This window comes from Anomaloglossus baeobatrachus, chromosome 1, assembly GCF_048569485.1.
Source record: "Anomaloglossus baeobatrachus isolate aAnoBae1 chromosome 1, aAnoBae1.hap1, whole genome shotgun sequence".
NCBI classification, from domain to species: domain Eukaryota; kingdom Metazoa; phylum Chordata; class Amphibia; order Anura; family Aromobatidae; genus Anomaloglossus; species Anomaloglossus baeobatrachus.
Window position 1 is genome coordinate 319552889 of NC_134353.1, and position 12282 is coordinate 319565170.

Consider the following 12282-nt stretch of genomic DNA (forward strand, 5'->3'; position numbering starts at 1 on the left):
CCGAAATCCAAGTTGACGCCGACCCAATCACTGACTTACCTCGGGATGGAGTTTCATACCCAGCCAGCGTTAGTCAAGCTACCGTGGGACAAACCGCTTTCTCTGCAGGCGGGGGTGCAGTCACTTCTTCGGAGTCAGTCACACCCCTTAAGGCGCCTCATGCACTTCCTGGGGAAGATGGTTGCAGCTATGGAGGCAGTGCCGTTCGCGCAATTCCATCTACGGCCACTCCAATGGGACATTCTTCGCAAATGGGACAAGAGTTCGGCTTCCCTCGACAAGAACATCTCCCTTTCACTTGCAACCAAAACATCACTTCAGTGGTGGCTCCTACCCACATCTCTGTCTCGGGGAAAATCCTTCCTCCCCCCAACCTGGGCCGTGGTCACCACGGACGCGAGCCTGTCAGGTTGGGGAGCGGTTTTTCTCCACCACAGGGCTCAAGGAACCTGGACTCCAATAGAATCGTCTCTTCAGATCAATATTCTGGAGATAAGGGCAGTATATCTAGCCCTATTGGCTTTCCATCGGTGGCTGGAGGGCAGGCAGATCCGAATCCAGTCGGACAACGCCACTGCCGTCGCCTACATCAACCACCAAGGCGGCACTCGCAGTCGTCAAGCCTTCCAGGAAGTCGGGCGGATTCTGCAGTGGGTGGAAGTCACAGGCTCCACCATCTCCGCAGTTCACATCCCGGGCGTGGAAAACTGGGAAGCAGATTTTCTCAGTCGTCAGGGCATGGACGCGGGGGAATGGTCTCTTCACCCAGACGTGTTTCGAGAGATCTGTTGCCGCTGGGGAACGCCGGACGTCGATCTCATGGCGTCACGACACAACAACAAGGTCCCGACCTTCATGGCACGGTCTCAGGATCAAAGAGCTCTGGTAGCGGACGCTCTGGTCCAGGATTGGTCGCAGTTTCGACTGCCATATGTGTTTCCCCCTCTGGCGATGCTGCCCAGAGTACTACGCAAGATCCGGTCCGACTGCCGTCGCGCCATTCTCGTCGCTCCAGACTGGCCGAGGCGGTCGTGGTATCCGGATCTGTGGCATTTCACGGTGGGTCAACCGTGGGCACTTCCAGACCGCCCAGACTTGCTGTCACAAGGGCCGTTTTTCCATCTGAATTCTGTGGCCCTCAACCTGACTGTGTGGCCATTGAGTCCTGACTCCTAGCGTCTTCAGGGCTATCTCAGGATGTCATTGCCACCATGAGACAAGCCAGGAAGCCAACGTCCGCCAAGATCTATTACAGGTCTTGGCAAATCTTCTTATCCTGGTGCTCTGATAACGGTTTTCCTCCATGGCCGTTTGCTTTACCCACATTTCTTTCATTCCTACAATCTGGAATGGACAAGGGTTTGTCCCTCGGCTCTCTCAAGGGCCAAGTGTTGGCGCTCTCCGTGTTTTTTCAAAAGCGTCTAGCCAGGCTTCCGCAGGTCCGCACGTTCCTGCAGGGGGTTTGCCACATGGTCCCACCTTACAAATGTCCGTTGGAACCTTGGGATCTTAACAGGGTGCTGACGGCTCTTCAAAAGCCGCCTTTTGAGCCGCTGCGGGATGTCTCTCTCTCCCGTCTTTCTCAGAAGGTGGCCTTCCTGGTGGCAGTCACATCACTTCGGAGAGTGTCTGAGCTTGCAGCGCTGTCATGCAAAGCCCCCTTCCTGGTTTTCCACCAGGATAAGGTGGTTCTGCGTCCTGTCCCGGAATTTCTCCCTAAGGTGGTATCCCCTTTTCATCTAAATCAGGATATCTCCTTACCTTCCTTTTGCCCTAATCCAATTCACCAGTGTGAAAAGGATTTGCACTCTTTGGATCTAGTGAGAGCACTCCGGTTCTACGTGTCTCGCACGGCGCCCCTGCGCCGTTCAGACGCGCTCTTGTCCTTGTCGCTGGCCAGCGTAAGGGCTCTCAGGCCTCCAAGTCAACCTTGGCTCGGTGGATCAAGGAACCGATTCTCGAGGCCTACCGTACTTCTGGGCTTCCACTTCCTTCAGGGTTGAAAGCCCATTCTACCAGAGCCGTAGGTGCGTCCTGGGCTTTGCGGCACCGGGCGACGGCTCAGCAGGTGTGTCAGGCAGCTACGTGGTCTAGTCTGCACACTTTCACGAAGCACTATCAAGTGCATGCCTATGCTTCGGCAGACGCCAGTCTAGGTAGGCGAGTCCTCCAGGCGGCGGTTGCCCACCTGTAAGAGGGGGCCGTTTTCGGCTCTCTTTATTGAGGTATTCTTTTACCCACCCAGGGACTGCTCTTGGACGTCCCAATTGTCTGGGTCTCCCAATGAAGCGACAAAGAAGAAGGGAATTTTGTTTACTTACCGTAAATTCCTTTTCTTCTAGCTCCTATTGGGAGACCCAGTACCCGCCCCTGTGCCCTTCGGGCTAGTTATTGTTTTGTGTACACATGTTGTTGATGTTGATATGTTCTTATGGTTCATGGTCTTCAGTTCTCCGAACATCCTTCGGATTGAATTTACCCTAGACCAATTTATAAGTTTTCTCCTTCCTGCTTTTGCACCAAAACTGAGGAGCCCGTGGTCCACGGGAGGGTGTATAGGCAGAGGGGAGGGGTTACACTTTTTTAAAAGTGTAATACTTTGTGTGGCCTCAGGAGGCAGAAGCTATACACCCAATTGTCTGGGTCTCCCAATAGGAGCTAGAAGAAAAGGAATTTACGGTAAGTAAACAAAATTCCCTTCTTTTTTCTAGTCCTAGACTTGCCTGTGTCTGTCACAAGAATAGAATATTTTCCAATTTTAGAAGTATGTGATAAATTGGACAGTTAGAGTATCTACTAGAAAACTGGCTGCAGCAGGAACCTCTCTCCATCTACAGTAATACAAATTAAAATTAAACAAATCAGAAGATTAACCTCTGTGATCAGTGCAGGATTTAGACAAGACTGATTGTTTGTCATTCAGAAAGATTGTGCAAGAGTCTCTCCTGCTACTTTTATCATTATTTCTAGGATGAGTGTTTTTGTGATGAGCATAGTCAACTGAGGTTTCTGGAATTTGGCACAGTAATGGCAAATGATAACATCCAAGGGAAACTTGGATTGGTCAAAATGGATGTATTATCTTGTTTATCCGTTCTGAGAGGTGATTGGATATAACAGTTCCTGTTTCTAATATCACAGGTTGCGCCCTTAATTGACCAGTGACTAAAGTCATTGGTGAACCCCTTGTAACTTTTCCTTGTGCAACAAAAACTTCAAACATAGTTGATTGTTTTTCTTATTTTGTTCTTGTAGCTCTCTGTGGTGGCCATGGCCCTCAACCTGTACCGAATGTCAATGGAAGGACCTCTGAGCAAGCTGCTGGCAGACATGAATGTGTTCCACAGCCTGGAGTCCCTGGCTTACTGGCAGAACCAGTTCAATAACGTGGCTGCGGTCACTGTATTCTTCGCCTGGGTTAAGGTAACCGTTCTCATTATACCCTTATTACTCCTATTAAGTGGCTTTAATCTGCAGCAGTCCTGGGTCATTGTGATATTTCCATTATTTTCTAGTGTAATCACTTAATCTTACAGGGAAACAGCTACTTCCCGTGCAAGATCGCGCAGCCATTACGATAGGCCTTGATCGAATGTAATGGTCACGTAGTTTTCTAAGTGAAATGGTTGTTTCCCTGGAAGACTATGGGATTTTCTGAGGAAACATTGGAAAGACCACAGGGGTATAGGATTTCTGAAGTTAAAGGCCACAGCATGACCGCTACATGAGAACGCAGCCTTATGGGTACTTTGCACGTTGCGACATCGCTACTGCGATATCGTCGGGGTCAAATCGAAAGTGACGCACATCCGGCGCCAGTAACGATGTCGCAACGTGTAAAGCCTAGATGCGGCGATAAACGATCGCAAAAGCGTCGTAAATCGGCGATCTGTGTAGTGTCGGTCATTTCCATAATGTCGGTACGATGTTGTTCCTCGTTCCTGCGGCAGTACACATCGCTGTGTGTGAAGCCGCAGGAGCGAGGAACATCTCCTTACCTGCCTCCACCGGCTATGCGGAAGGAAGGAGGTGGGCAGGATGTTTACATCCTGCTCATCTCCGCCCCTCCGCTTCTATTGGACGCCTGCCGTGTGACGTCGCTGTGACGCCGCACGACCCGCCCCCTTAGGAAGGAGGCTGGTCGCCGGCCAGAGCGACGTCGCAGGGCAGGTGAGTGCATGTGAAGCTGGCGTAGCGATAATGTTCGCTACGGCAACTATCCCAAGATATCGCACCTGCGACAGGGGCGGGTACTATCGCGCTCGGCATCGCTAGCATCGGCTAGCGATGTCGCAGCGTGCAAAGTACCCCTTAGAGTTCAATAGAGCCATCCATAAAACAAAGGATCGGGGACATTTATCAACCCAAGTGCTCCAGTATTCTGGTATAATTTGCTCCATAAGATGTCTCGGATCATATTTATTATGTGATTTAGACACTTTATGCCTCTTGTCCGACAAGGGGGCATGGCTTCTCTGAAAATCTGCCTTTAGGAAAAGGTGCATGATGTTGTGCACCAACATTTTGCCACAAATGTTTGGCACTAAGTCAACAAATAGATGGACAAACATAGACTGGAAAGTGTTAAAATTTACCAGCATGAACCACTGGGATAAATCTAAGCCAACCCTATGTAAGAATTAGAAATCTACCCCGTATAACCATTTTATTCTCCCATTTTGAGTCCTTTCTTTTTATTTGCTGGTAAGCTGCGCTGTGTATTCTACATGTCACCCTGGTCTTATGCTGTGTTGTAGATCTGTAGTATGATCGACATTGGGACACATTTTTCAGCACTGTCTTAAAGGGAACCTGTCAGCAGAAATGTCCCCTAAAACCTAACAGATTCCCCCTCTGCAGCTCCTGGGCTGCACTCTATAAAGGTCCCTGTTATGATTGTGCCCACTTTCTGACCGAAAAAAAGTGTTTATAAAGTTGTACCTTTTTGGCTTCTGATTCTGTAAATCTGTCACGGGGGCGGGCTGCCTGATGGCCGTTATTCTGCCCCCTGGTCCTGTACGCCGCCCCCATCGCTGATTTCAATACTTCTGGACGCCGCCCACTGCTCCAGCCATCCCCGCGCATGCCCAGTGCCCATCTCTCGGGGATGAGCACTGTGCCCAGCGTCACCGCTGGTGACGTGCACGCAGGGTTAAGATTATGGGCGGTGCTGTGATGTTTATTCCTAAGCAACCGCCCATAATCGCGGGACCGCGCTTTCCCCCTCGGCCTGCTTCTTTCTGCGCAAGCGCGCTGCTGCTGACCTCACTTCGCCTCCTTCCCATCTTTCCCCGAGGCAGGAAGCAGAAGCAGGCCGAGGGGGAAAGCGCGGTCCCGCGATTATGGGCGGTTGCTTAGGAATAAACATCACAGCACCGCCCATAATCTTAACCCTGAGTGCACGTCACTAGCGGTGACGCTGGGCACAGTGCTCATCCCCGAGAGATGGGCACTGGGCATGCGCGGGGATGGCTGGAGCAGTGGGCGGCGTCCAGAAGTATTGAAATCAGCGATGGGGGCGGCATACAGGACCAGGGGGCAGAATAACGGCCATCAGGCAGCCCGCCCCCGTGACAGATTTACAGAATCAGAAGCCAAAAAGGTACAACTTTATAAACACTTTTTTTCGGTCAGAAAGTGGGCACAATCATAACAGGGACCTTTATAGAATGCAGCCCAGGAGCTGCAGAGGGGGAATCTGTTAGGTTTTAGGGGACATTTCTGCTGACAGGTTCCCTTTAAAGAATTTTTACTATGTATAGTTTGTATACTTTTCCCCTATAAGGTAAGCTGCATGTAATTGCTCTACAAATCACTAGCAGAATTTGGACTATTGTGTCCAGTTTTAGGCAACAATGCACTGGAAAGACAAAGTAGAGTTTCCAAAGGCAGGCAACCAAAGTAAGAAATTGAATGGGTGGACTACAGTACCCAGCAGAGTGCCTGCCTACTATGTCTATGACTGCAGTCTGAACGCCATTAACCGCAATCTTCTTTTCTACTATATCAATAGAAAGTTCACTACATCTAGAGAAAAACTAGGTTTCTACACAACATAGGGAGGTCTTCTTTTCTGTAAGAGCAGTGAGACTATGGATGTAGTTATTCAGATGTTTGTTTTTCACATACACGTGTTAGTCATGATTTTATAGTCTGTTGCCATTCACAAGTGGAGGTGTTTTTTTGTCTACCATGTGTTCATGCAGATATCACAAAGACATCTGGTTTTCTTTGTCGCTCCATTGGGAGACCCAGACAATTGGGTGTATAGCTTCTGCCTCCGGAGGCCACACAAAGTATTACACTTTAAAAAGTGTAACCCCTCCCCTCTGCCTATACACCCTCCCGTGCATCACGGGCTCCTCAGTTTTATGCTTTGTGTAGAAGGAGGCACACATCCACTCATGCATCTCCATTTTAGTCAGCAGCAGCTGCTGATTTTATCGGTTGGAAGAAAAGAGGCCCCCCACAGGGCCCCCGGCATGCTCCCTTCTCACCCCACTAAGTCGGCGGTGCTGTTAAGGTTGAGGTACCCATTGCGGGTACAGAGGCTGGAGCTACATGCCGTTTTCTTTCACCATTCCTTAGAGGCTCTGGATGAAGTGGGATCCTAACCGGTCATCCATTCACAGCCCCTGTGGGAATCTGCCGGACAGGAGTCTATTGTATCCTCAGGGACACGGCCCTGCATCAAAAGGTACTCTGTGTCCCCATGGGGACGGTGCATGGAGCGCTTGTTTCACAGACGCTGCAGCAGCTGCTGGTTTGTGAAGACCGGGACTTCCGCGCCGACCGCGCCTGTTTGTCGGCCGCGGTATTAAATCTAGTCCCCGGCTTCATTGCGGCCTAGTACCATAACTCCCGCCCCCGGGCCTGCCAGTCAGGGGTAAGGGTGGGACGGTCGACCTGACGTCGGCAGTGAGGGCTAGAGCATACTTTAGGTGTCCTCCCCCCCCTCACTGATCACTGTAGGGCCCCAGATTCCCGCACTTTAATAGTCGCCGCCCACGGCTCCCTCCTCCCCTGAGAGCTCCGGCAGCCATTTTTATACAACATTCTGCCGGTGGAGGATTTCAGGAACGAGCTCTGGGAGACCTAAGGCAGGGAATCTGGTGGACACACACTCCGCTTTGGGCGGTCGGTAAGCCACACCGGTCACCCGGTGCTGGCCCCCCTAGGGTGCCGGAGTATATATATATATATTTGTATATATTTTCTCTGTTCGGCCGGGTTGTTTGCTTTTGGCTATATACCCTCAGTGATCACTCTCCTAGGAGACAACAGCATGTCGTCCACAAGGAGCAAGGGCGCTAAGGCAAAGGGTTTTTTTTGCAACCTGTACCTCTTGTAGGGCTATGTTACCTGTGGGTTCCACCTACCCTCACTGTGAGCAATGCTCGACCCCTGTTGCACTTGCCCAGCCGGAGCCTCGGTCACTAGTGGGCCCCTTGGCTCAGGCAGACCCTCCTGCTTCCCCTGTCCAGGCGGCAGGGACAGAGTTGGCAGTTTTTGCTGAGAAACTCTCTGAGTCACTTTCACAATCCATGGCTCAGTCTATGGACAAATGGTCTGCCAAGCTACTAGAAGCCTTGCAGTCCAGACCGGTCCTTACACAGGCCCCGGGCACTGTTGGATCATCGCCTCCAGGCCCCTCTCGGTCTGCGCCGCAGCGTGCTCCCGGGGTGGCCCCTAGGTCTCACGTGGAGGACTCCTGCACGGACCACAGTCCCAGACCGGCTAAGCGGGCTCGCTGGGAATCTTCCCCGACTTCCTCACACTGCTCGGGGTCTCAGCTTGAGGACTCTCTGGAGGATGAGGCGGACGTCGCAGCTCAGGGCTCTGACCCTGACGTTGCTCTCAATCTTGATACACCTGAAGGGGACGCCATAGTAAATGACCTTATATCGTCCATCAACCAGGTGCTAGATCTCTCTCCCCCAGCTCCATCTATAGAGGAGTCGGCTTCGCAGCAGGAGAAACACCAGTTTAGGTTTCCCAAACGTACACGGAGTGCTTTTTTCGATCACTCCAACTTCAGAGATGCTGTCCAGAAGCACAGAGCTTTTCCGGACAAGCGCTTTACTAAGCGCCTTAATGACACACGTTACCCCTTCCCCTCTGACGTAGTTAAGGGTTGGGATCAATGTCCCAAGGTGGATCCTCCAGTCTCTAGACTGGCGGCTAGATCTGTAGTATCAGTTGCAGATGGCTCATCGCTCAAGGATGCCACTGACAGGCAGATAGAGCTCCTGGTGAAATCCATCTATGAAGCCACAGGTGCGTCTTTTGCCCCGGCCTTTGCAGCCGTGTGGGCACTCCAAGCTATCTCAGCTTGTTTGTCTGAGATTAATGCGGTGACACGTACCTCTGCTCCGCAAGTTGCGTCTTTGACTTCTCAAGCGTCGGCTTTTTCGTCCTACGCCATGAACGCCGTCCTGGACTCTGCTAGCCGTACAGCGGTAGCATCTGCTAATTCAGTGGCAGTCCGCAGAGCCATGTGGCTACGCGAATGGAAGGCAGACTCTGCTTCCAAGAAGTTCTTAACCGGTTTGCCGTTTGCTGGCGACCGATTGTTTGGCGATCGATTGGATGAAATTATTAAGGAATCCAAGGGAAAGGACTCGTCCTTACCCCAGTCCAAACCGAAGAGACCTCAGCAACGGAAAATACAACCGAGGTTTCGGTCCTTTCGGCCCTCAGCCAAGTCCCAATCCTCCTCGTCCAACAGGCCAGAGAAGGGCCAGAGGAACTCTTTTGCGTGGCGGTCTAAGGCACGCCCCCAAAAAACCGCCGGAGGCACTGCCTCCAAGGCGGCCTCCTCATAACTCTCGGCATCCCCTAGCCGCATCCTCGGTCGGTGGCAGGCTCTCCCGCTTTTGCGACGCCTGGTGGCCACATGTCCAAGACCGATGGGTGAGAGACATTCTGTCTCACGGTTACAGGATAGAGTTCAGCTCTCGTCCCCCGACTCGTTTCTTCAGAACATCTCCGCCCCCCGAGCGAGCCGATGCACTTTTTCAGGCGGTGAACACTCTGAAGACAGAAGGAGTTGTGATCCCTGTTCCCCTCCAGGAACATGGTCGCGGCTTTTACTCCAACTTGTTTGTGGTGCCAAAAAAGGACGGCTCGTTCCGTCCCGTTCTGGACCTCAAACTGCTCAACAGACATGTGAGCACCAGACGGTTTCGGATGGAATCTCTCCGCTCTGTCATCGCTTCGATGTCACAAGGAGACTTCCTAGCATCGATCGACATCAAGGATGCTTATCTCCATGTGCCGATCGCACCCGAACATCAACGTTTTTTGCGTTTCGCCATCGGGGACGAACACCTTCAGTTCGTGGCATTGCCTTTCGGCCTGGCGACAGCCCCACGGGTGTTCACCAAGGTCATGGCATCTGTTGTGGCGGTCCTACACTCTCAGGGCCACTCGGTGATTCCCTACTTAGACGATCTTCTGGTCAGGGCACCCTCTCAGATGGCGTGTCAAAACAGCCTTACAGTCGCTCTGGTGACTCTCCAGCAGTTCGGGTGGATCATCAACTTCCCAAAATCCAAGTTGACACCGACCCAATCACTGACGTACCTTGGGATGGAGTTTCATACTCAGTCAGCAGTAGTCATGCTACCGCTGGACAAGCAGCTTTCGCTGCAGGCAGGGGTGCAATCTCTTCTTCGGGGTCAGTCGCACCCCTTGAGGCGCCTCATGCACTTCCTGGGGAAGATGGTGGCAGCGATGGAGGCAGTGCCCTTCGCGCAATTCCATCTGCGGCCACTCCAGTGGGACATTCTCCGCAAATGGGACAGGAGGTCGACTTCACTCGACAGGAACGTCTCTCTTTCCCTTGCAACCAAGACGTCACTTCAGTGGTGGCTCCTTCCCAACTCTCTATCGCAGGGAAAATCCTTTCTACCCCCCACCTGGGCTGTGGTCACGACGGACGCGAGCCTGTCAGGGTGGGGGGCGGTTATTCTCCACCACAGGGCTCAGGGAACCTGGACTCCGATAGTCATCCCTTCAGATCAATATTCTGGAGATAAGGGCAGTGTATCTAGCCCTATTGGCCTTTCATCGGTGGCTGGAGGGCAGGCAGATCCGGATCCAGTCGGACAACGCCACTGCCGTCGCATACATCAACCACCAAGGCGGCACTCGCAGTCGTCAAGCCTTCCAGGAAGTCCGACGAGTCCTGCAGTGGGTGGAAGCCACAGCTTCCACCATTTCCGCAGTTCACATCCCGGGCGTAGAAAACTGGGAAGCAGATTTTCTCAGTCGTCAGGGCATGGACGCGGGGGAATGGTCTCTTCACCCAGACGTGTTTCGAGAGATCTGTCGCCGCTGGGGAACGCCGGACGTCGATCTCATGGCGTCACGGCACAACAACAAAGTCCCGGCATTCATGGCCCGGTCTCAGGATCACAGAGCTCTGGCGGCGGACGCATTAGTTCAGGATTGGTCGCAGTTTCGACTGCCCCATGTATTTCCTCCTCTGGTGATGCTGCCCAGAGTGCTGCGCAAAATCAGGTCCGACTGTCGTCGCGCCATTCTCGTCGCCCCAGATTGGCCGAGGCGGTCGTGGTACCCGGATCTGTGGCATCTCACGGTGGGTCAACCGTGGGCGCTCCCAGACCGCCCAGACTTGGTGTCTCAAGGGCCGTTTTTCCATCTGAATTCTGCGGCCCTCAACATGACTGTGTGGCCATTGAGTCCTGGCTCCTAGCGTCTTCAGGGTTATCTCAGGATGTCATTGCCACCATGAGACAGGCCAGGAAACCAACGTCCGCCAAAATCTATCACAGGTCTTGGAGGATCTTCTTATCCTGGTGCTCTGGCAAGGGTTTTACCCCCTGGCCCTTTGCCTTACCCACTTTTCTTTCATTCCTTCAATCCGGAATGGACAAGGGTTTATCTCTCGGCTCTCTCAAGGGTCAAGTGTCGGCGCTATCCGTATTTTTTCAAAAGCGCCTAGCCAGGCTTCCGCAGGTACGCACGTTCCTGCAGGGAGTTTGCCACATAGTCCCACCTTACAAGCGTCCGCTGGAACCCTGGGATCTTAACAGGGTGCTATTGGCTCTTCAGAAACCACCTTTCGAGCCGCTGCGGGATGTCTCTTTATCACATCCTTCGCAGAAGGTGGCATTTCTAGTGGCAGTTACATCGCTCCGTAGAGTATCGGAGCTGGCAGCGCTGTCATGCAAAGCCCCCTTCCTGGTTTTTCACCAGGATAAGGTGGTTCTGCGTCCGGTCCCGGAATTTCTCCCTAAGGTGGTATCCCCTTTTCATCTCAATCAGGATATCTCCTTACCTTCATTTTGCCCTCATCCAGTTCACCAATGTGAAAAGGATTTGCACTCGTTAGATCTGGTGAGAGCACTCCGGCTCTACGTATCTCGCACGGCGCCCCTGCGCCGTTCAGACGCGCTCTTTGTCCTTGTCGCTGGCCAGCGTAAGGGTTCGCAGGCTTCCAAGTCAACCTTGGCTCGGTGGATCAAGGAACCGATTCTTGAAGCCTACCGTTCTTCTGGGCTTCCGCTTCCTTTGGGGCTGAAAGCCCATTCTACCAGAGCCGTGGGTGCGTCTTGGGCATTGCGGCACCAGGCTACGGCTCAGCAGGTGTGTCAGGCAGCTACTTGGTCTAGTCTGCACACTTTCACGAAACACTATCAGGTGCATACCTATGCTTCGGCAGATGCCAGTCTAGGTAGGCGAGTTCTTCAGGCGGCGGTTGCCCACCTGTAAGAGGGGGTCGTTTTCGACTCTTCTTTATCGAGGTATTCTTTTACCCACCCAGGGACTGCTTTTGGACGTCCCAATTGTCTGGGTCTCCCAATGGAGCGACAAAGAAGAAGGGAATTTTGTTTACTTACCGTAAATTCCTTTTCTTCTAGCTCCTATTGGGAGACCCAGCACCCGCCCCTGTTCCCTTCGGGCTGTTTGTTCTTTTGTTTAATTGTTCTTTTGGTTCATGGTTTTCAGTTCTCCGAACATCCTTCGGATTGAATTTACCTTAGACCAATTTATAAGTTTCCTCCTTCCTGCTTTTGCACCAAAACTGAGGAGCCCGTGATGCACGGGAGGGTGTATAGGCAGAGGGGAGGGGTTACACTTTTTAAAGTGTAATACTTTGTGTGGCCTCCGGGGGCAGAAGCTATACACCCAATTGTCTGGGTCTCCCAATAGGAGCTAGAAGAAAAGGAATTTACGGTAAGTAAACAAAATTCCCTTCTTTATCAGCATCACGGCTTAAAATCCCCCATTTCAGTCTATGATTCCGTGAAAATC

At 52.3% G+C, this 12282-nt stretch overlaps 1 protein-coding gene across 2 annotated transcripts in view; it reads left to right on the forward strand.

The window, feature by feature from the left end:
• PKD2 (polycystin 2, transient receptor potential cation channel) overlaps window positions 1–12282 on the forward strand; it is a 100658-nt gene that overhangs the window by 33114 nt on the left and 55262 nt on the right. For both annotated transcript variants that reach the window (XM_075351469.1, XM_075351478.1), the window contains exon 7: window positions 3256–3423. In XM_075351469.1, coding sequence (XP_075207584.1) covers window positions 3256–3423 — 168 coding nt within the window. The remainder of the gene's footprint in view (window positions 1–3255; window positions 3424–12282) is intronic.